Consider the following 24640-nt stretch of genomic DNA (forward strand, 5'->3'; position numbering starts at 1 on the left):
ACGATTTACCAAAGTGGGGTAACTCTGAAAATTTGGCTGACTTTCTTCCTTCTAGAAGTAGCTTTTAGAAGTAGTTGGGATATTTCTGTTCTAGATTTTGGAAGCTGAGGAGACTGCTTTATTTTAAACATACAACAGTACGTGCAGTTAATGGATCTCTGTACATATGCAGACATCCCTGACTGACAACCTCATCCTTACATTTGGATACTCAGGACAGGTCCATAGAATGGCCCTTTAATGCAAAACCCCTCATTGGCTAATGAAGTCATGAAAACATGCAGAAAGGATGTTTGGTGCCCAGGTTCTTAACTTCTGTAAGGACTTAGGCATCATGTCTATGTTGATGTTGGGTGAACATAGCCTTTTTCAAGTTGTTTGAAAAAACATTGTTTCTCCAACAGTCCATTTCTTATAATGATGTCCTTGTGAAGACTGGCTTGCAGTTTTGTAACCGCTAAATGGGTGTTGATTATAATCTTGAAAGGAAAAACCTTGTACTTTTAGTCCCCTCCAAAATTAGCACCAACTCTTCCTTAAGAGAAACAAAAGATATTACTCTTGAGAACGGCTGAGTTCGTACTTCTACATAAAGAGAAATATGTGTGATTTTTAACCCTGTACTACATTGTCCTCAAAAGACTAGAAGCATATGGCTCTTAGACCTGTACGACTTGATCATGAACTTCTTTCTCCTAGTAGACATAATTTATCTGCCCAGTTGATTACAAACCTGAGAATGTTTAATTCAAGGGAACTGTTTTACATTTGTAGATGGCTATTGTTATTTACTTATTAGGAAGGAGCTTTCGCAGTGCACATACCTCTATTTCATGCTTCATTCAGCTCCAAAACTGTTCATGAAAGGAAAGTGTTTTTGTCAGTGGCTTTCCTTCACTGTTTGCTGGCAGAGGTGATTCCTAAATGGCTGCTGCAATACATGCCTTAATAAAACCTTAGTCCCCAGCAGACATGTTCAAAAGCTTAAAATTGGTGTGAGACACTCTTCTTAGCTTATGTTTTCCCTTGAACACCAAGAACTACCCGTTAACTATTTTCCAAATATTACATTTTATTAGGGTACTGCTCTGTCCTTACCTGAACACAGCTATCTTCCGCAAGATGGAATAGAGAGACAGAAGCAAATGATCGCTCACTTCACATTAAAGCCTACAGTATCAGCTTGATGGCTCCAGAGGCCTTCAGGCCCAGTTTCCCTCCAGTATTCGTTAGTTTCCTTGAGCTGGTGTCACATTGGCATGTCTGAAAATGAACACTCTGGGACCTGGGCAGGCCTTGAGTTTACACTCAACATTGAGTGTCTGGTTTGAAAACACTATTTCATGGGGTAATATCACTTTTTCCACCCCTACTAACAAATCTTTTCACTGTATGCTTTCGGACAGCATAAAAGGCATGTTTAATTTGGGCTTGAGGAATGTTCTCTGAGTCAGGTGATCAGCTTTGGAACTGGGCGCTCCAATCAACATGTTCACTCTGACCTCCCAGTCGAAGGGCATAAAAATCCAGTGAGACATCCTAAACAGGTTTTACCATGCTAAGCCCGAATGGCGGATAAATGCTCAACCATTTAGTCTGCAACTTATGGGGACGTATGGACATAGATCTGTGTTGAACAGAAAACAGTTACAGTCTGCAAATCGCTAACTCTCTCCTGGCTGGGGCAGGAAATAATTCGCAGAAAAAGCTTTCCTTTCACCGCTTCTTCACCAACTCCTCTGATTTGCAGGGCAAGAATTAAAGAGTTTTAACAACCTTCAAATGATTCCTCTTTTCTACATTTTTGACAAGATGGATTTAGTTTTCAGATCGGGCTCTGACCTCCCTCTGCTAGCTCCAGGAACACCTTCAGATTACTGATCTTGTGTTAGACGGACTCCTCATTCCTCCTTATTAATGCAGAATCTTAGAGCCTGATTCTGGATAAAGTATTATGCAGTCATCTGGAAATGTCAGAAGCAAATTTTATTTGCGCTGCCAGGAAGAACACCACTTAGAGTCGGAATAAAAGCAAATTGTTTGATTTTTGGTACAGGGATCTGGAAGATTGCTGAAATCCTAGATATAGTCTTAATTTTCATGACTGAGCACGAAGACTCCCGAGTCAGTGTAGAATCATGAACGTCTTTCCTACTTACCTTATTAGGCCTGCACTGGTCTCATTTTTAAGAAGTGAGGCAACAAAAGAGCAAAGACATATTAATGGATGGCTATTCTCTTGCATGTCCAAAGTCAGAGGGTATCAGCCTCCATGGAAACACCATGTTATTCTAGCCTAATGGCTGCACCAGTGCCTTAACAAAAGCATGTACTCGTTCACTAAGATTTTTTTTTTCCACAAAGATTTGTATCCTACAATATTGTTTGAATGCAGCTTTTGGCCACTAAGGTCTTTTCAACTGATTTGATAGAGGCCTGGCATGTCTTATGCAGCCTTTCCCCCGAGAGATTTGAAAACTGCAATATGAGGATCCCAAACTGTTTTCAAAAGAGCATGATTCCTGAGTAGGGAAAAGTTCCCTTCAAGTTGATTCAGAAACTGTTAGTTTTAGTTATCTTTCCTTCACAACTCCCACACATCAGTCCCTTCACAAAACATAGCTAATGCTAGATGTATATATGGCAGGCAAAAACATAAGGGAAAGGTACTAGATGATTGATAATGCACAGGTATGGGTGTGGTGCCTGCATACCAGTATTAGGAAGCTGGAATTTGGGTTTTTTCTCTAAAGAATATATAGCAAAGGTTTGCTTTTTAGAGAACATTTTTGCAGTGCTGTCTGTGATGCATTAAAATCTAATTGTGAAGGATGGAGTGCCAGGGAGCAGAGGCCTGGAATCGCCTAGAAAAGGGTTCTGCAAAGTCGGTCCTGGAGAGCCGGGTCCATGCCAAATTTTTAGCATATGCGCATTTAGAAAAGATGTTTCAGAAATCTACATTTTTTTCTAAATGTGGATATGCTAAAAATCTGGCATGTTCCCGGCTTTCCAGGACCGCCTTTGCAGAACCCTGGCCTAGAATGTCTCACTTTTTGTCTAACTTGGTTTTCTCATTATATCTTGTTCTCTTCACTGTTGCTGTTCCGATTCCTCCTTGTTAACAATGTTTATTTCTGTTTTTAAGCTGTATTTGGAATTATCCTATACTTACTTTCTCTGACTCTTAAGTCTTTTACTTTGTTTTTCGCTGTTGGTGCATTTTAGGTTGATTCTGGATGTCTGTCTCTGTTCCTTTGTTTAGTTATCATTCTAGTGTCTGCAACTCTTTCTTCTAACCACCATTCATTTTCTCTCATGCTTTGCCAGTATCATTACAATATATGAATTTCTACTGCTGTGTTTTAATGTTCAACTCTTTCCTGAAAAATAATTTTTTCTCTTCTCTACAAAAAGGCTTTTAATCTTAAACATTGTACTGTCTTCAGGCATGTCTCAATATGTGTCCCACTCCTCTTTCTGTAGTTTCGACATAAGAGTGATAACCAGGTGAATAGTCGACAGTCACAAGTCTTGATCAATGGAGTGTAAGTATAATCATACTGGAAAAATTACTGACCTCTAAAAGGAATGTTTTGTTTTAGTTATCAGGAATGACGAGCTATAGAAAGGGATGGGAACAAGCAACACCTGTTGCTTTTTCAGCCCTGTTACCTTATATGGATATGACTTGAAAAACCAATTCCACAAGTGATACTTTTGAATCTGTTATTCAAATATATTAGAATGGAGCTGCAAGTAAATAAAGAAAAATGTTAAATGAGCATGATGACCTGCACACCTTATAAAATGAAACACTGAGGATAGTCCTCTTGTATCATCTTCTGATGGCATGGTCAAGCAAGAAAGCATTTACAGTTTTGACCTGAAAGAAAGAGATCACAAATGGTAGACGGGATAAATGTAGAAATAAATTGTTATGAATAGGAGCATGTGTTTAAGTCCTGATCTTTCAGTTTCCATTATGAATGTGTCATGAAATTCTGGCATGCTCAAAGTGTGTGCCATTGCTCATGTCAGCAAGTAGTTTTAAGTGAAATTCTTATGAGAATATGTTGATTGCCTCCACAAAAGACTTAACATGTAGGTTTTGTTCCGTATTTCCATGGGTAGATCGTAAATAGTAAAGTATGCAGTTAATTCCTAGGCATGCACCTTCATATGAAAGTTACAAACATATCCTTAGTTGAGAGACATAGAACTGTCTCACCTGCATGGATTGGTACTGCCTTTTATCAATACTACTTAGAGGGCTCCTATACTACACAGGTTCAGGCAGAGAGTGATGCACACCTTTGGCCTTTCCCAAGATTTTGTCCCTCAGAAATATTTGCTTGTTTAAATATAAAGTCATTGTACTCCTAATTCAGCCATCTGGATCTGCAAAGAATCTTGAAGCAATGTGATATTCCAATTTGGAAATGTACATTGTTGTAAAACAAGAAAGGCAATTTGTGAATATGAGGAAATATGAGAAAAACACTATTATTTTTACCTTCAGGAGTCATAGAAGGACTTTGGACTCCTAACACTAATTATGATAGTGTTGGCACATGTAGATCTACTGCTGGTGTGTTAGTTTTTTTGTAGGTGACTGTTTCATGGGTTTAATTTTAGTGGTGGATGTTTCAAGGGTGGGTGTTGCTCTTGAAAGTGTCTTACATGTTTGTCCGTTCATGCAAACTAAGCATAGAGGTGTTGTGGATTTAAGAAAAGTTTGTGTTTTAGTATATGTGCCAAAGAGTCTCTTTCTCTTACGGTGGGATGATCGTGAGCCTTTTAATGCGTTTAATAATGCTTGGTTAATTTGGTAGGTGTGACTCAGGTGGGTCTTTTTGGAATAGTTTATTGCAGGATTTTTGTTTTATATAATGCAAGTGGAGGTTATGATGTATTTCATGTGGATTGGGCCTGTTGGTGACTCAGAGGGAATGTGTCAGTGGCGGATTATTTGTCTGATATGATTTATTTGTCAGGCGTTAGCCATTATGGGCTGCACCTTAGACAGTGAGACATATCTAGCAAACAGTCGAGTCTGTATTTATGCTGGGTGTGTTAAGGATGGTTCCTTTTTTGTTGATGTTATTTGGTGGCAATATAGCTGTTTTGGTGAGAAGGTGGAGCTGTTAGTCCCTACATCATACAGTGACATTTAGAATCGCACAGATTATAGTCCATTTTATATTTCTTTTTCTACAGACTTCAGAACGAGCGATGGATGAATGTTCGAGTTGGAGATATCATTAAGTTGGAAAACAATCAGTTTGTTGCGGTAAGTAAACACATTCAGTAATGATCCAGGAAAAATCCTCAACATTTATTAGTTATTTACAAGGGCTGTGTGATTTATTCTTTAGCCTCTGTGTGTAGTGTTTGGTGATTTGTAATTTCTTTACTGATAAAGGATTTGTTTTGATTCCGATTGTAGTTCTTTTATTGTGTATAGCTATCTATCTATATTTAATGCTGTTACGGGGTTTGTATGCAAATTGGTTATTGGCTGTTACCTAGTACGGATATTGTTGTATGATATTGACTTGTTTGATTATATTTTATGGATCCTTATGTGTGTTTTTTTTAAATTGTATTATGGTTTGTGTTTTGTCTCCTGATGCTCCAACTGATGGAAAAAATAAATGTGTTTTTTTGTCTGATCAGGTATTTGAGTGATCGCGCTCTCATTGCTGACATATGCGTTGATGTTCTGTTGGAGATTGTGTTATTGTCCATCCGAATAATATTTGATTATTAATTAGGATGGACTGGACTTTGTGGCTATTGGAATGACTGTGTATTACTACTAATATACTACTATCATCAGTTAAATACCAGTTGTTTGTTTTAATGTGCTATATTCAGATTAGTTCTTGCATAACAGGTGGTATAGTTTGGATGAGTGGTCTTTTAATTGAGTGACCCATGGAGTATTCTGATGAGTGTCATGATGCTTCTAGTCCTTATATTTTCCCCGGGCATGATTTAGGGTGTCAGTGTATTTTGTTGGTTTAAAAGGTTAATGAATATTCTTCTTAAGGGTGATTATGTATTGCCCTTATGGGCTGAATTATTTTAAACGTCCAGAAGGGGCTTTTAATGTGCTTGATTTACGTTATGAAGATTTGTGTATGGATTGCGTATACAGTGAGATGTTTTAGTTAGTTGTGTAATCAGTTGGTTTACTGGTTGGTTGAATGGCTGTGGTATGGTTATGTGTTTATTTACAATGCTTCTTGATATAAGTTAAAAAAAAAAAAAAAAGCTTTTAATTATTTTACACAGACTCTGGGGAATACTGTGGTTTGATAGATTTGCTCTTGTTAATTTTTACAGGCAGATCTGCTTCTGCTTTCCAGCAGTGAACCTCATGGACTATGTTACATTGAAACAGCAGAGCTGGATGGGTATGTTAGAATAATGCTTTCCCCTTCGACCTAGGCCTCCCTACTTGACATTACCATAAACAATGAATCACAAAACTCAGTGCATCGTCTTTTTATGCTGTTTGTTCTTGTCTCCTGCCTTTGTCCCATAACTTCACTTTTGCTTTTTGCTTTTTTTTTCTGGCTTTGTCCTCTTTTGTTAACTTCACCACATCTGTCGTCACTTTTGTAATACAATAATATTAATCTTATCAAAGTGACATGGTTGCTGTCATGTTAAATCATCCTGTAAATTCATATAAAACTGTTGACAGTCTAAAGTCTCTGAATGTAAAATACAGGCTTTCTGTGCCTCAGTCATAGGGGTGTTTGTAGGACTGCATTTGTTCAAATTGGAGTCTGGTTAGCCAGTGTCCTTGTGACCATGAACCTCACAGCTTCAGAATTTTTATTTTCAGGGAAACTAACATGAAAGTGCGCCAAGCTATACCTGTGACTTCGGTACTGAGCGACACCAGCAAGCTGGCCAAGTTTGATGGTGAGTGAGCGGGAAAACGGTAAACTGGATGCTGATATGGATGCTTGAGGCCTACAGTTCAGCTTTTCTCAATATCCTTTTGAAAATGTATCTATCTCTTTCTGATATAGGGTAGTACATCCACCTTTGGAAGAAATGCTCTTAGCATTTATCTTTCATGAATTGTCTTTGTGCCAGTGTCTGGTTCTTCTCCTGTAGCACACTTCACTCCAAATTTAGTAGAAATGGGAGAAACATGTGGGATGAGCATACCTTCAGTGAATCCAGAATTATGCAAGTAAAAGGTTAGCTTGTGTTTTTTAAATTACTTTGATCTGAACAATTGCTCAGTTTGTTATACTTATAGTTTGATATCTACTTACAGCCATGCATATTGCGAGTCAAATTCAGTGTCATGGCAGCCCCTATTGTTTCTTGGCATTTTTTCTTAGCTGTTTCCAAAAGACTAACTTAACACTTGACCAATAATTGTAATGAAGTCAGGATAAAGAGAAAGTTACCGGATTTCTGACATGCTGCCTATGCTATCATCACTCCTGGTTCAACTCTTCATCACACCTGTATCCCTTGTGGCACCCCAGTGAGGCATAGATAGCTTCCCAGGACAGTATTCTACGAGAAAAGACACTGGTTTCAAGGGGCATTGCATTGGTCTGAAGGATAGTTCAGTGAGTTGAAATCTTGCTGCTGAGCCATGCAGTGATCTGCTGGTCATGAGTACTAATCCAGGAAATATCAACTCATTTTTCCACTCTTCTGAGGTTGGTAAGTTGGGTCCCATCAAATTGGGTTACATTAATACCTGTTATTTTTGCACTTAAAAATTGCAGAAGCGTGCTATAAAGCAGCATATAAAAATAGTTATAAATATTATTCATGCAGCATGGGTGTGGCAGGGGTAAGAGTGAGTTTGATATGTTCAGGTAGCATTTCATTTTTTTCTTTAATCGGACTGTACTGCAAAACGTTTGCCAGTCTCAAGTGGTGGACACCTTTTACTACTAATGTATGGTAGTGACAAAGCCATTGTGCCAGAGTAACGAAGCTCACCTCAAACTGGCACAAAATATGATTAAATAATTATTTTTTTATGACGTACCTATTATTTATCTACTCAGTTGATGGACTATTGTGATGTCAGAAAAGCGTGTCAAAAATAAACGCTGAGTTGATTGCTTGTTTGTTTTTTCACTTACTCTGTAATGTAACCAGAAACACTTGATTTGTAGTGCATCTTTTATATGAATGTAATCTATCTTTTAATGTTTGCCATTTTTACAACTCCCTCTTCTTCCTTAATCATATCTGTTAAGCATATTGGAGATAGGGCAATTATAAGTATTTCATTGTCAGTTTGTCCTCTAAAACACCTTTTGTGTGTCTCACAATATTTGTTGTCTCTGTATCAGTATTGCTTTTATTCTCTCATTTCTCTGTTGCCTCTGACTTTTTTCTTAAAGCCTGTTTTCGTGTCTGTGCTAGGTTTTTCTCTTGTTCTTCTCACACATCACTTACTATCATATCCTATTGCTTTCTACCATTATTGCCCTTCTTGTAACATTCTCTCCACAAAGAAATCACTTTTAGACTTTCTAGCCCTCCTCGAACCCATCCTAGCACCAACTTAGTCCTTTCTGTCTTTGACACTCTCCCTCTCTCATCCTTTTAGGTGAAGTGACCTGCGAGCCTCCCAATAATAAACTGGATAAGTTCTGTGGCACTCTGAACTGGAAGGATAACAAATATTCGCTGACCAACCAGAACATGTTGCTGCGTGGCTGTATGCTGAGAAACACAGAGTTATGCTTCGGGCTGGTCATATTTGCAGGCAAGCATTGGGGAAGTTGAAAAATGGAGTGAAGTTGGGTGAACATAGAATGTTGCTTTGGCATTGATTTAAAGGTAAGGGAGTTGTGGTGTTGGATACAAGGTGTGATGATGCAGGGTATCTTGCTGGCTGTCTCAGTGTAATGGTAAAGGGATGCAATTTGTGTAGAAGAGGTAAAGGGTACTCGAGGTGACATTCTTTCCTAAGTAGTGCACACTGGATGAAACACTGTGGGAGTACTTACAGGCTCAGCTGGGATGCGCTATTACTGCCTTACCCTTTTTATGCTGTCTCTCACCGTCTCCATGGCACAGCTGGGTCTGGTATGCCTGAATCTCTGTATTCGGATTCTGCTTTTCCGACACCTTCTCTCTGCTGGTCTTTCAATTGTGTTCCTGCTCTGTTTATGTTCTCTTAGGGTTCATTGTGCGCACGCTACCTTCCCTTTATTGTGTTCTTGTTGTGTATTTTTGAGTACTTTAATTTCACTAATGTTGTACGATCCTTGTCCCTTTCTCATCATTCTATTTTTATCGCTTCTCTCTTCATCTCCATTACTCTTGTTGAATTCTTTTTTTCAAATCTTTTTATTACATTTTAACAAGATTTAGAACAACAGTTTGCGTGTTGACATGAATTTATTGTCCCTGCTGATTTTGTGTGTTCTTCTACCACTAAGAGTCCCTGATAGCACCTTCATGCATTTAATATTTTCTCCCATTTCTTGGGGCAGACCCGTCCCCCATAGACCACCAGCTCTGCTTGCATGCAGTCAGCGACATCTGGTGGTACTTCAGTCCCCCCCCACCTCAACACCACCACTCGAATGTGTTCCGTTTTGCTGCTATTAAAACAGTGCTGTCCCCAATTTTGGGTAGTTCAGTACTTCACTTTCTCCCCATATACTTAGTACGAACCACCTGGCGGTTCTTGCGATTGGACTTCCTTTTGTTGATTCTGTTCATTTTGTCTCTGCTGGATCCCTCTATTGCCCTTCGTTCTGTAGTGGTCCAGTTTTCATTGCTTCTACTGCGCGAATCACCATCTGTCCTTAAATTTTTTACTTGGAATTTTTTCTTCTTCCTGCTCCTCTCTGCATCAGATATTTATTGATTTCCTCCCTTGAATGCTCACTTTTAATTGATTTCTTATTGTGTGATATCTGTCTCCTTTTTTGTGATATAGGTGGATGCCTTGGTATGCTGCCCCTTTTTTGTGCTTCCTTTGGGAACGGGGCATGCAGAGTGAGGGAAAATGTATTGAATTCATTAGTATATATTGTAAATTATTGAGAGCCCTTTGTCAGGCCACTAGACGACTGAATTGCCATTGATAATGTTGGTACTTTGCTTGGTGACATAACTGGCATAACTCATTTCGATTACTGCTGAAAGAATAGCAATTTTAACATAGGAATCAAAGGTGTTTTGTTTCCAAACAGCAATTTCCGCATGTTCCAGAGCATGAGTGGAGATCAGAATGCTTTTCCGTCCATACTTGGTTAAAAAGTTCTCCTCGCTTGACTGCAAGAGCCTGGAGGGACAGCAAGGCTAAAATATGGATTGGAGCGGCATGGGGTTTTTCTGTTTATGAATGTTTACAGAAGCCTCAGGGTGGTTGAGGGTGTCGAAGACTTAGTTACTTGTTGTGGGAAGGTGGGTTTGAATGTATGATTGAAAACAAGAACAAGGTTTTATCCGGGTCTCATAAATGTGGTTTCACATGAGAGGGGAGTTTGACTGAAGCAGTTTGTCAATGTTTTTAATAGTTTATGCTTTCCTGTCATAACACAACAGGATAGTAAGGGAGAGTTGACTATATAAAAATAACCGAAAGGAACAACACCGTTCCAATCTCCCTGAACACAAAACCAAAAATCACACAAGAAAGTACGGGGTTCACAAGTTTGTATGGCGCTCTAAACAGTGGAAATTTCCTAGTAGCTCCTAGACCTTGTTAGGTAAGTCGATGCTGGTGGGTACTGTGGAGAGTCGAGATTCGGAGGTGGAGGGGGGGGGAGTTTCCTTTACAGACTAGGTAGTCTCACACACTAAATAGTGTCATGCTTCATCATATGACCACCTAGCCCCACCCAGGTAGGACAATGCCACCTGGGCGGACTCAACCTCACTGTTGAAGGAACAGGAAGGAGTGCGTAAATTATCACTGTTCTGGAAAAAAGTGGGATCCAGCTAACCTAGGGTATACTTAAAAACACCTAAGCAGTCACCTGTGTGAAACTACACTTTTAATAGTGGTGACTGTTGGTGTGGTTAAAAACAAATTTGACTCATAGGGTCGCCTATATAAGAGTTAATGGCCAACATGTTTCTGCCCTCTCTATTGAGCCATGGAGGGTCTCGGGGCATTCGAGGAGGCCCTTGCTCTCACAGAGGTGTCCCAAATTTGTTTTTCCAAATCTCGACTCTCCACAGTACCCACCAGCATCAACTTACCTAACAAGGTCTAGGAGCTACTAGAAAATTTACACTGTTTAGAGCTCTGTATAAACTTGTGAACCCCCTACTTCCTTGTGTGATTTTTATGCTTTCCTGTCACCTTCTATTGATTTTTTTTTTTTTTTTTTGCTGATTCCCTGTTTTTTCTTTAGGTCCTGACACCAAACTTATGCAAAACAGTGGGCGGACCAAGTTTAAGAGGACAAGCATTGATCGCCTGATGAATACACTTGTGTTGTGGGTATGTAATCTTGTACGGTTGTTCTAGTTAGAGAAGATTGGACCTCTAAATAGCCAACCCAGTTTACCTCATGCAGCACTGCTTTTCAGTTTTATAGCTTAGAGACAGTGAGCTCTGATAAGTTCACTCATTGAAATTGGTTAATATCCTGCAGGCTGTGTAGCACACCTTTGCTTGCAACATTTATTATTGTTATATGAGAGAGCTCCAAGTAGATAAACTGAACTCACTGGCTCACAACGTGATTTACTTCCTGACACACTTCCTGACATTCTTGTGCCAGGGCACTGTAATGTTTTTCAGATGAAGTCCAGTAATGGTCTGTAGAACTGTCCAACAGAAATGTATTGCTCCCAGCTTAGAGTACCTGATGACATCCTTTACTTGAACTTCCGAGAGTATGATTCTAAGTGTTTTATTTCTTTTAAGTCGATGGAAGTATTTTACATTAAGTTTATCTAGGCTGGATATCTACTTAGGCCACATTTGAACTGTCTGTATGTCAAAAAAAATAATCATGCACAGTAATATTAAGAAAGCTCTGTCCAGGCGAATGCAAGTTCTTGAGTGTTGAGTCTGATCTTGTCAAGTAAACTGTAGACAAGTCTATAGAGATTGGAACTATGTGTTGTTGGGTTTGTTAGAATCTCTATGCATTTTTACTTTAATATCAGTTTTTACTGCTGGTCTTACCATTATCAATGTTTTGCTTTCCAAGTCCGCTGTGTAGTTATAAATGTATTTATGTTAGCTTCCTCATTTGACTGTTGACTTCGCCATAAGCAATGAAACCATTATTCATTGTGGCAGTTGTCATGGCCTTGCTTGACTTGTCCTGGCTTCCTTTTAGTCTGTTGGGCATTAGGTTACGAGAACTAGCCTCCTCAAGATGGGACAGAAGCAGCATGTAATATGTATCAGTTACCAAGTTTATTTTCTCACATTTCTTTTGAAAATGTAAGATTGCAGTTGATCCAGCTTAGCTATGTGGTTCTCAGAGTCTCTCAATTTCTAATGGTAATTACATAAACAATGCTTCTTTGTAGGGGTTGTGGTAATTGTATCTATTGCAGGGTTAAGAAGTGGCATCCTCTAGGTTTATCAAACATAGCAATGCATGCCAAGTGACAGGGAAAAATAAATCAGTCCTTCTTTCTGCAGATCTTTGGCTTCCTGGTTTGCATGGGAGTGATGCTGGCAATTGGCAATGCCATTTGGGAGTACGAGGTTGGAGTGCGTTTTCAAATCTACCTGCCTTGGGATGATGCTGTGGACAGTGCCTTCTTTTCTGGCTTCCTCTCCTTCTGGTCCTACATAATCATTCTGAACACTGTGGTGCCCATATCCCTCTACGTCAGGTAAGGGCAAATCTTCATATTTTAAGCATTCACGTGACTGCATAAAGTCACTCCTCCTTGGTGTAATGGGCCTCCTATTCATGCAGATCAGTCATGTCCTCTAGAAAGGCTTACCAAAATGTTTAGCAATATGTCTTCAGCCGATGATTATTGCTTGAGCTAAGCAGTGTATTTTCTGATTGCAGATATGTTTAAAAGTGAATTTACTGACTGGGCTGCATGTTAAATCTGAAAAAAACCCTCACCAGATTCAACATTAGCACTTTCTTCAATAGAAAGCTCTTCTTCCAAACTCAGTTCATGATAAGGATTTCTCCTAAAGGTTGATGTTTCCCCAGGAAGATATCTCTCATGGTTCATGACATGTTGGTAGGTTCAGCAGCAGCTATACAAAAACTAGAATGATTTATGGCACATTGAGAACGCTCTCAGTGAACATTCATAAATTCTGCGTGTATAAACTATCTGCATAAAAAACACAATGGTGAGAGGCAATACTGTTATTATAAAAACACTTTTAATGTGCAAAGCACTGACAGGATATTAGGTCATAAATGAAAATGTGCTGTAGAAACCAGGATGGTTTTTGATCTTTCTTTTGTGTGTTTATTTTTAAGTAAGACAACTGTTATTATTTCTAGAAGATTTAGCAGCTTGTGTGTGAAAACGGAAAACATTAAGTTATACAAAGCTCCTTGAGACAGCATAACTGTTAGGGGGATAAGGTGGTAAAACGCTTCAGTGAGAAATTGTGTTATGAAGGTGCAGAACAAGAGAATGCATAGAAGGCTCACAGAGTTCCAAAGGAACTCTTATCCAACCACGAAAGAAATGCATCACAATTTAATTACACTAGAGGAAATTTATTTAATTTAGTGTTAAAAAAACATTTCCTCCAGTGTGTAATTAATTCTAATTAGGTGTATGAATCTTTATATGTGCAACTTGACAATTCTTTGAAACTTGATGTTCGGTGGCATGTGTAGCTGCAGATACACATGCTGTGCATAGTCCGCCGTCTGGTGTTGGGCTCGGAGTGTTACAAGTTGTTTTTCTTCGAAGAAGTCTTCTCGAGTCACAAGACCGAGGGACTCCTCCTACTTTGGTTCCATTGCGCATGGGCGTCGACTCCATCTTAGATTGTTTTTTTTCCGCCATCGGGTTCGGACGTGTTCCTTTTCGCTCCGTGTTTCGGGTCGGAAAGTTAGTCAGAATCTCTGAAAAATACGTTGGTATTGTTTCGTTCGGTATCGGGTTAGATTAGAATCAACACCGAATCTTGAAGAGCTCCGGTAGCCCATTCGGGGTATTTTCGATCCCCCGTCGGGGCCTGGTCGGCCCGACCGCGTGCAACATCGAGACTGATGGAACGGACCCCGTTCCGATTCTGTCCTAAATGCCACAATAAATATCCTTATACGGACCAACATTTGGTCTGTAACTTGTGCCTGTCCCCCGAGCACAAGGAGGAGACGTGTGAGGCCTGTCGCGCATTTCGGTCGAGAAAAACGCTCAGAGACCGAAGAGCCAGGAGGTTGCAGATGGCGTCCACGCCGACAGGACAGCAAAGGTTCGAGGAGGAGGAAGAAGAAGAAACTTTCTCCATCCACAAGTCGGATTCCGAAGAATTCGACGTCGAAGAGCAACCAACCGTGAGTAAGACGTCGAAACAAAGATCACACGAAAAAACAGACAAAGCCCAGGGGACGCCACTGCCAACAGGCCATGGCTTAACCCATAAAGTAGGTGACCGTCCATCGGCACCGAAAAAGGGCGAGATGGTGCCGAAGTCGTCCGACTCAGGTCGAGACACAGGCACGCAGCAATCTCGGGACCGAGAGAGTGGTGCAGAAAAGGGTCGACACCGAGATAGCGGCACCGAAGCTGCTCGGCACAGAGACAGCGGCACCGAAGCTGCTCGGCACAGAGACAGCGGCACCGAAGATGGTCGGCACCGAGAGGGCACGACACCGAAAAAAAAGAAAGATCTCGTCGGAGCCGAAAAAAATTAAAGACACGGTTTCGGTGCCAAAACACCCGGCAACCGAACCGAAAACCAGTTCCTACTCAGAGGAACAAGCACTGTCCTCCCAACTAAAAAGACACAGATTTGAGGAGGAATTACAAACAACAGAAGTAGATCACACGCAAAAGCGGATCTTTATCCAACAGGGTATAGGGAAGATCAGCACTCTTCCCCCAATCAGAAGGAAAAGGAAACTTGACTTCCAGCAACAAGACAAGCGACCACAAGCAAAGGTGGTAAAGAAGGTAACTCCACCACCCTCTCCACCACCGTCAACTCATGTATCACCGACACAGACTCCACCACAATCACCAGCTCATACCACCATGAGCCAAGATGATCAGGATGCATGGGACCTCTATGACGCTCCAGTATCGGACAATAGCCCAGAGTCGTACCCAACTAAACCCTCACCACCTGAGGACAGTACAGCATATGCACAGGTGGTAGCTAGGGCAGCCAAATTTCATAATGTATCGCTACATTCGGAGCCTATCGAGGATGACTTCCTCTTTAACACCCTGTCCTCCACCCATAGCCATTATCAAAGCCTTCCTATGCTTCCGGGAATGCTAAGGCACGCTAAACAGATTTTTAAGGAGCCAGTCAAAAGCAGAGCAATAACTCCAAGGGTGGAGAAAAAATACAAGGCACCTCCCACAGACCCTGCTTTTATTACATCACAACTGACACCAGATTCAGTAGTTGTAGGAGCAGCTCGTAAAAGAGCCAACTCTCATACTTCAGGCGACGCACCACCTCCGGACAAGGAGAGCCACAAGTTTGATGCAGCTGGGAAAAGGGTGGCAGCACCAGCTGCAAATCAGTGGCGCATCGCCAACTCGCAAGCACTCCTAGCGCGATACGACAGGGCCCATTGGGACGAGATGCAGCGTTTCATCGAGCACCTCCCCAAAGAATTCCAGAAACGAGAGCAACAAGTGGTTGAAGAGGGACAAAATATCTCCAACAACCAGATACGTTCTTCTATGGATGCAGCAGATACAGCTGCAAGAACAATAAATACTGCTGTGACGATAAGGAGGCACGCATGGCTGCGCACATCTGGCTTCAAACCTGAGATACAACAGGCAGTGCTCAATATGCCGTTTAATGAACAGCAATTGTTTGGGCCGGAAGTAGACACTGCAATTGAAAAATTAAAGAAGGACACCGACACAGCCAAAGCCATGAGCGCACTCTATTCCCCGCAGGGCAGAGGCACATTTGGCACATTTCGCAAAACAACTTTTAGAGGGGGGTTTCGAGGTCAAGCCACAGAAGCCAGCACCTCACAAACAAGACCACCTTCCTACCAGGGACAATATCAAAGGGGAGGCTTTCGGGGCCAATACAGAGGGGGCCAATTCCCAAGAAATCGGGGAAAATTTCAAGGTCCAAAAACCCCTCAAAATAAACAGTGACTCACAGGTCACACAACCCCTTCACACAACACTAGTGGGGGGAAGACTAAGCCAGTTCTACAAATCTTGGGAGGAAATAACAACAGACACTTGGGTCTTAGCAATTATCCAACATGGTTATTGCATAGAATTTCTCCAACTCCCTCCAAACGTCCCACCAAAAACACACAATATGTCAAAAACAGCATATAAACCTTCTAGGACTAGAAGTACAGGCATTACTGCAAAAAGAGGCAATAGAATTAGTACCAAGTACACAAAAAAACACAGGAGTTTACTCACTGTACTTTCTAATACCAAAGAAGGACAAAACTCTGAGACCAATATTAGATCTCAGAACACTAAACACCTACATCAAATCAGACCACTTTCACATGGTCACGTTACAAGACGTAATACCACTGCTGAAACAGCAAGACTACATGACAACATTAGATCTAAAAGACGCGTATTTCCATATACCGATACATCCCTCGCACAGGAAATACCTAAGGTTCGTATTCAAAGGAATACATTACCAATTCAAAGTGTTGCCATTCGGAATAACAACAGCGCCAAGAGTCCTTACAAAATGTCTAGCAGTAGTAGCTGCACATATCAGGAGGTAGCAAATACACGTGTTCCCGTACCTAGACGATTGGTTAATCAAGACCAACTCGCTACCAAAGTGTTCACACCACACAGATTGTTATACAAACCCTTTACAAGCTGGGTTTCTCCATCAACTATGCAAAGTCACACCTTTTGCCGTGTCAAACACAGCAATACTTAGGAGCGACAATCAACACAACAAAAGGGATAGCCACTCCAAGTCCACAAAGGGTTCAAACTTTTCACAAGGTGATACAAGCCATGTATCCAACACAAAAGATACATGCAAAGATGGAATTAAAACTCCTATGCATGAGGCATGATGTCCTCATGCATAGCCATTGTCCTAAACGCAAGATTTCACATGTGGCACTTAAAACAGTGCCTAGCATCACAATGGTCACATGCACAGGGTCAACTTCTAGATCTGGTGTTGATAGACCGCCAAACATACATCTCGCTTCTATGGTGGAACAGTACAAATTTAAACAAAGGGCGGCCTTTCCAAGACCCAGTGCCACAATACGTGATAACAACAGATGCTTCCATGACAGGGTGGGGAGCACACCTCGATCAACACAGCATACAAGGACAATGGAACGTACATCAAACAAAACTGCATATAAATCACCTAGAACTTCTAGCAGTTTTTCAAGCACTAAAAGCTTTCCAACCAATAATAGTTCACAAATACATTCTCGTCAAAACAGACAACATGACAACAATGTATTATCTAAACAAGCAAGGGGGGACGCACTCCACGCAGTTAAGCCTGCTAGCACAAAAGATTTGGCGTTGGGCAATTCACAACCAAATTCGCCTAATAGCACAATTTATACCAGGGATCCAAAATCAACTCGCAGACAATCTCTCTCGAGATCACCAACAGGTCCACGAATGGGAAATTCACCCCCAAATTCTGAACACTTATTTCAAACTCTGGGGAACACCTCAGATAGACTTGTTTGCGACAAAGGAGAACGCAAAATGCCAAAACTTCGCATCCAGATACCCACACAAACAGTCCCAAGGCAATGCCCTATGGATGAACTGGTCAGGGATATTTGCTTACGCTTTTCCTCCTCTCCCTCTCCTTCCTTACCTGGTAAACAAACTCAGTCAAAACAAACTCAAACTCATATTAATAGCACCAACTTGGGCAAGGCAACCCTGGTACACAACGCTGCTAGACCGATCAGTAGTACCCTGCATCAAATTGCCCAACAGGCCACATCTGTTGACACAACACAACCAAAAGATCAGACACCCAGATCCAGCATCGCTGAATCTAGCAATCTGGCTCCTGAAATCCTAGAATTCGAGCACTTACAACTTACCCAAGAATGTATGGAAGTCATAAAACAAGCCAGAAGGCCATCCACCAGGCACTGCTATGCAAGTAAATGGAAGAGGTTTGTTTGCTACTGCCATATTAATCAAATACAACCATTACACACAACTCCAGAACATGTAGTGGGTTACTTGCTTCACTTACAAAAATCTAACCTGGCTTTCTCTTCCATTAAAATACACCTTGCAGCAATATCTGCATACCTGCAGACTACCTATTCAACTTCCCTATATAAGATACCAGTCATTAAAGCATTCATGGAGGGCCTTAGGAGAATTATACCACCAAGAACACCACCTGTTCCTTCATGGAACCTAAATGTTGTCCTAACTAGACTTATGGGTCCACCTTTTGAACCCATGCACTCCTGCGAAATACAGTTCCTAACCTGGAAGGTGGCATTTCTCATCGCCATTACTTCCCTAAGAAGAGTAAGCGAGATTCAGGCGTTTACAATACAGGAACCTTTTATACAACTACACAAGAATAAGGTCGTCCTAAGGACCAATCCTAAATGTTTGCCAAAGGTTATTTCACCGTTCCATCTAAATCAAACAGTGGAACTTCCAGTGTTCTTTCCACAGCCAGATACCGTAGCTGAAAGGGCACTACATACATTAGATGTCAAAAGAGCATTGATGTATTACATTGACAGAACAAAAAACATCAGAAAGACTAAACAACTATTTATTGCATTTCAAAAACCTCATGCAGGAAACCCAATATCAAAACAAGGTATAGCCAGATGGATAGTTAAATGCATCCAAATCTGCTACCTTAAAGCTAAACGACAGCTGCCCATTACACCAAGGGCACACTCAACCAGAAAGAAAGGTGCTACCGTGGCCTTTCTAGGAAACATCCCAATGCAAGAAATATGTAAGGCAGCCACATGGTCTACGCCTCACACATTCACCAAGCACTACTGTGTAGACGTGTTATCCGCACAACAAGCCACAGTAGGTCAAGCCGTATTAAGAACATTATTTCAGACTACTTCCACTCCTTCAGGCTGATCCACCGCTTTTGGGGAGATAACTGCTTACTAGTCTATGCAAAACATGCGTATCTACAGCGACAGATGCCATTGAACTGAAAATGTCACTTACCCAGTGTACATCTGTTCGTGGCATCAGTCGCAGTAGATTCGCATGTGCCCACCCGCCTCCCCGGGAGCCTGTAGCAGTTTGGAAGTTACCTTCAACTATTTATATATGTATCATCTCAACCTTAAATAGGTGCATACTTAGTCACTCCATTGCATGGGCACTATTACTACAATTCAACTCCTACCTCACCCTCTGCGGGGAAAAACAATCGAAGATGGAGTCGACGCCCATGCGCAATGGAGACAAAAGGAGGAGTCACTCGGTCCCGTGACTCGAAAGACTTCTTCGAAGAAAAACAACTTGTAACACTCCGGCCCAACACCAGATGGCGAGCTATTGCAAAACATGCGAATCTACTGCGACTGATGCCACGAACAGATGTACACTGGGTAAGTGACATTTTCATACTCGTTCCCACATGCTAAATTGGTAAGGTTGGATTATTTTTTTGTATCACAAAACTTAATCCATGGGGCTGAAATAGAATGCAAACCCAGATTCTTATCAGATCATAATCCATTAATATTGTCCAGAACAATTAAGGGACCATCTAATCCGCGTCGTGTATGGACATTTGATAGGAAATTGTTGGTTGACCCAGGATATATATCCCATATGAAAGAGTGGATTCACCACTTTTTTGATATCAATAGGAATACGGCAGATCCGGGGATGGTATGGGACTCATTTAAAGCTGCAGTGAGAGGTGAAACTCTTAGCTATAGTTTGGGAATACAGAAAATTAGGGGGAAGGAAATTGTAGAACTTCAAGAAAGATTAATAACAAAAGAGAGGGAATTAGCTAGTACTCTCACTCAGACCCAAATGGTGATTCTTAAGGCTAAAATAAATGCTTACTTGAATAAAACAGTGGCAGCCGTCTATCAAAGTCACCGATTGGAGTGTTATGAGTATGGTGAATCCACAGGAAAAGTCCTAGCTAGACGGGTCAGACAAAAGGCAGTTAAACAGAATGTTTTGAATATAATTGATGGTAATGGGCGGAAACATACAGAGCTAGAAGGAATTCTAGAGGTTTTTAAGGGTTACTATCAGGAGTTGTATAGTGAAGATATAGTGTATTCTGAACAGCTACAAAAAAAGGTTAGTGAATTTCTGGGGGGATTAAAAAGTACAAGGCTCTCTTCTGAGGAACAAATTACATTAGATGCACCAATTTGTATTGATGAGATAATTGAGGCAGTAAGCTCCCTGGCAACAGGGAAAGCTGCTGGGCCGGATGCAATACCACTTGAATTTTATAAGACCTTCCTGACAGATATTAAAAAGGATATGCATAGCATTTTTTGTATAGCGCAGGCAGGTCAGGCACCTTTATCGTGGGAATGTGCAAGTATTATAGTGCTAAAAAAAAAGGATAAATCAACAGAGCTCCCCAGTTCATATAGACCCATATCTTTGTTAAACGTAGATGGAAAGATTTATGCAAAGATTTTGGCCAGTAGATTGGCAAATGTGATAGTCAGGTTGGTTAGAAAACAACAACATGGGTTTATTCCGGGTAGAGATACAATAGATCATATAAGAAGAATAATAGCCATGTTTGATCTTGCAGAACTATATCAAACAAATTTAGGATTATTACTTTTGGATGCCGAGAAGGCATTTGATCGTGTATCGTGGAAGTTTCTATGGGAAGTCATGCGCTGGAAAGGTATAGGGAGTGGATATATTACAGCTATAAAAACTTTATATGTAGCCCCAAAAGCTAGAATTTGCATTGCTGGTTTGGAATCAGATATTATCTTAATCTCTAGGGGGACTAGACAGGGGTGTCCATGTTCCCCCTTGCTCTTTGCTTTATATATTGACTCTCTCTTGCTGAGATTAGAAGAATGCAAAAATATTCAACCTCTATTATATCATGGAGAAACATATAAGGTGTTTGCATATGCTGATGATGTAGCTATAGTGACAAGTAACACGGAGGAAGCTATTAAGGCAATAGAAATAGAGGCAAGAGAGTTTGGAAGATACTCCGGATATAAGCTGAACTCAGATAAAACACAAATAGTATGTTCTGGGCACGTTTCACTAGTAGATAGACGATTGGTATCTGAAGCAGTGTATTTGGGGGTGAAGATTACATCAGTGGTTAATCGGTTGGTGGAAATCAATTTTATCCCACTATTAAATAGAATAAAGAGGGATTTAGACCGAATGCATAATTTGCACTTATCGCTAGAGGGTCGCTGCAATGTATTGAAAATGATGGTTCTGCCAAAAATCCTATATTTATTTCGGGCTATTCCCCTTGAGGTTGATAAAAAATGGCTTAAAAGATTGGAAAAGATGGGGAATAATTTTTTATGGGGATATGCTAAAACGAGAAGGGCAATGAAGTATATGACACTTCCCAAAGATCGAGGCGGGTGGTCAGTCCCTAATTTTACACTGTATTACTACGCCTGTTGTCTTCAACATATGGATGAATTTATAAGGGGAAGTTTTAAGGGTAATGAAGAAGTAAAATCAACCCCTATTTATACTATGATGGCGGGTGGGGAGGCAAGTGGTTGGTTATCATAATTTGAGGAACCAAGTTACTTTAAAAAAGTAAGATTTAAGCCTTTTTTGTCCGCCTTCAAGGTTTGGGCTCAGATAAAACGGAGTATGGGACTGGGAAAGATTACGGCTTATACACCAGTGAAATTCTCAGCTATCCCAAATCATATCTTTAGGGATCCTATATTAGATTTTTGGCGTTCTAGGAGAATAAATAAAGTCGGAGACTTGTATTGTAAATCCGGTTGTAAATCATTTACGGATTTGCAGTCTCAATTTGGCTTACCTAAGACCCATTTTTAAAAATTTTTGCAAATAAGAAATTTTTTACAGTCTCAGAAGTACGGTAGGGTACAGTTGTCGGAGATCCCGGTAGTTGAGGCTGTTATAAATGGGGCAAAGATTGGCAAGTTATATAAGCTACTAACAGAGTTACAAGTAGATGATATGGCACAACAGAATGAGCAATGGATTGCACGATTTGGGGTGGCTGGAGAGTGGGTGGACAAATCCTTAGCCATGGCTGAGACAACATTTCTATCAGCTAATTTGAAAACCCAGCATTACAAAACACTGATGGACTTATATTATACTCCAGCAAAACTGAAAAAGTGGGGGATATCCTCTGGAAGCTGCAATCGATGTGGGGAAGTTGAAGCTGAGATAACGCATATGTTTTTGTATGCCCAATGTTGCAGGGAATATTAAACGAGATAGCGGTATTCCTTAAGAAGATCACGCATTGCAATATTTGGGTTACTGTTATGCTGGTAGTATTGGGAGTCGTGGACTCACCTGACAGTATGGAACCTGCACTGTATAAAATAAGGCGATTTTTATTTTTGTCCATGGCAATATACCGCTTATGTATTGCTACAGATTGGCTCAAAAAAGAACCCCCCACGTTTGAGAGTTGGCGCTCTAGATTACTTACCATCTATAATACTGAATTAAGTCTTTATAAGTTAAAGGGTCATAAGAAGAGACATAGAGGAGAACGAATGTGGGCACCAATGACTAGATGGTTGGAATATCAAGACACAGTTTAAAAAAAAGAAAATGCTAATTGTTTCGATATGTGATATATATAACTGTTGTATTTTTAAAGGTCTTCTTTCTCCCGTTGTTTTGTTTACTCTGCTTTCTTCGCACGGATATATTATGTCTTCTTCTTTTTTTTTTCTTATGTAACCCCCTCCCTCCGACATATTAAAATAAAAAAAATAAAAATAAAAAAAAATAAAGCATTCCAACCTATGATAACCCACAAATACATTCTTGTCAAAACAGACAACATGACAACAATGTATTATTTAAACAAACAGGGAGGGACACACTCGATACAGTTGTGTCTCCTAACACAAAAAATATGGCATTGGGCAATTCACAACCACATTCGCCTAATATCACAATTTATTCCAGGGATCCAAAACCAGCTAGCAGACAGTCTCTCTCGGGATCACCAACAGGTCCACGAATGGGAAATTCACCCCCAAATCCTGAACACTTACTTCCAAATTTGGGGAACACCTCAAATAGATCTATTTGCAACAAAAGAAAACGCAAAATGCCAAAACTTCGCATCCAGGTACCCACACCGGCAATCCCAAGGCAATGCTCTATGGATGAATTGGTCAGGGATATTTGCGTACGCTTTTCCCCCTCTCCCTCTCCTTCCATATCTAGTAAACAGATTGAGTCAAAACAAACTCAAACTCGTACTAATAGCACCAACATGGGCAAGACAACCTTGGTATACGACACTACTAGACCTGTCAGTAGTACCTCATGTCAAACTACCCAACAGGCCAGATCTGTTAACACAACACAAACAACAGATCAGGCATCCAAACCCTGCATCGCTGAATCTAGCAATTTGGCTCCTGAAATCCTAGAATTTGGACACTTAGGCCTCACTCAAGAGTGTATGGAGGTCATAAAACAAGCTAGAAAACCTTCCACTAGACATTGCTATGCAAGTAAATGGAAAAGATTTGTTTGTTACTGTCATAATAATCAAATTCAACCATTGCATGCATCTCCGAAAGATGTAGTAGGATATTTACTACATTTACAGAAATCAAATCTAGCTTTCTCTTCCATAAAAATACATCTCGCAGCAATATCTGCTTACCTGCAGATTACTCATTCAACTTCCCTATTTAGAATACCTGTCATTAAAGCGTTTATGGAGGGCCTAAAGAGAATTATACCACCAAGGACACCACCTGTTCCTTCATGGAACCTCAACATTGTCTTAACAAAGCTCATGGGTCCACCTTTCGAACCCATGCATTCTTGTGAAATGCAATACTTAACGTGGAAAGTTGCATTTCTCATTGCCATTACATCTCTAAGAAGAGTAAGTGAAATACAAGCGTTTACCATACAAGAACCATTTATTCAAATACACAAAAATAAGGTCGTTCTAAGAACAAATCCAAAATTCTTACCAAAGGTTATCTCACCGTTCCACTTAAACCAAACAGTGGAAATACCAGTGTTCTTCCCACAGCCAGATTCAATAGCTGAAAGAGCACTACATACATTAGACATCAAGAGAGCGCTAATGTACTACATTGACAGGACAAAAGAAATTAGGAAGACAAAACAACTATTTATTGCCTTCCAAAAACCTCATACAGGAAATCCTATTTCAAAACAAGGTATTGCCAGATGGATAGTAAGGTGCATCCAAACCTGCTATTTTAAAGCAAAGAGAGAACTGCCTATTACACCAAAGGCACACTCAACCAGAAAGAAAGGTGCTACTATGGCCTTTCTAGGAAAT

General features: G+C 40.5%; 1 protein-coding gene across 1 annotated transcript in view; it reads left to right on the top strand.

Moving 5' to 3' along the window:
- The window catches only part of ATP8B2 (ATPase phospholipid transporting 8B2), a 448074-nt gene that overhangs the window by 118678 nt on the left and 304756 nt on the right, over nucleotides 1-24640 (top strand). The window contains exons 6-12 of the mRNA XM_069218199.1: nucleotides 3484-3545; nucleotides 5218-5290; nucleotides 6349-6419; nucleotides 6857-6936; nucleotides 8606-8764; nucleotides 11376-11464; nucleotides 12626-12822. Of these exons, the coding sequence (XP_069074300.1) occupies nucleotides 3484-3545; nucleotides 5218-5290; nucleotides 6349-6419; nucleotides 6857-6936; nucleotides 8606-8764; nucleotides 11376-11464; nucleotides 12626-12822 (731 nt within the window). The remainder of the gene's footprint in view (nucleotides 1-3483; nucleotides 3546-5217; nucleotides 5291-6348; nucleotides 6420-6856; nucleotides 6937-8605; nucleotides 8765-11375; nucleotides 11465-12625; nucleotides 12823-24640) is intronic.

Source organism: Pleurodeles waltl, chromosome 12 (genome assembly GCF_031143425.1).
Source record: "Pleurodeles waltl isolate 20211129_DDA chromosome 12, aPleWal1.hap1.20221129, whole genome shotgun sequence".
NCBI classification, from domain to species: domain Eukaryota; kingdom Metazoa; phylum Chordata; class Amphibia; order Caudata; family Salamandridae; genus Pleurodeles; species Pleurodeles waltl.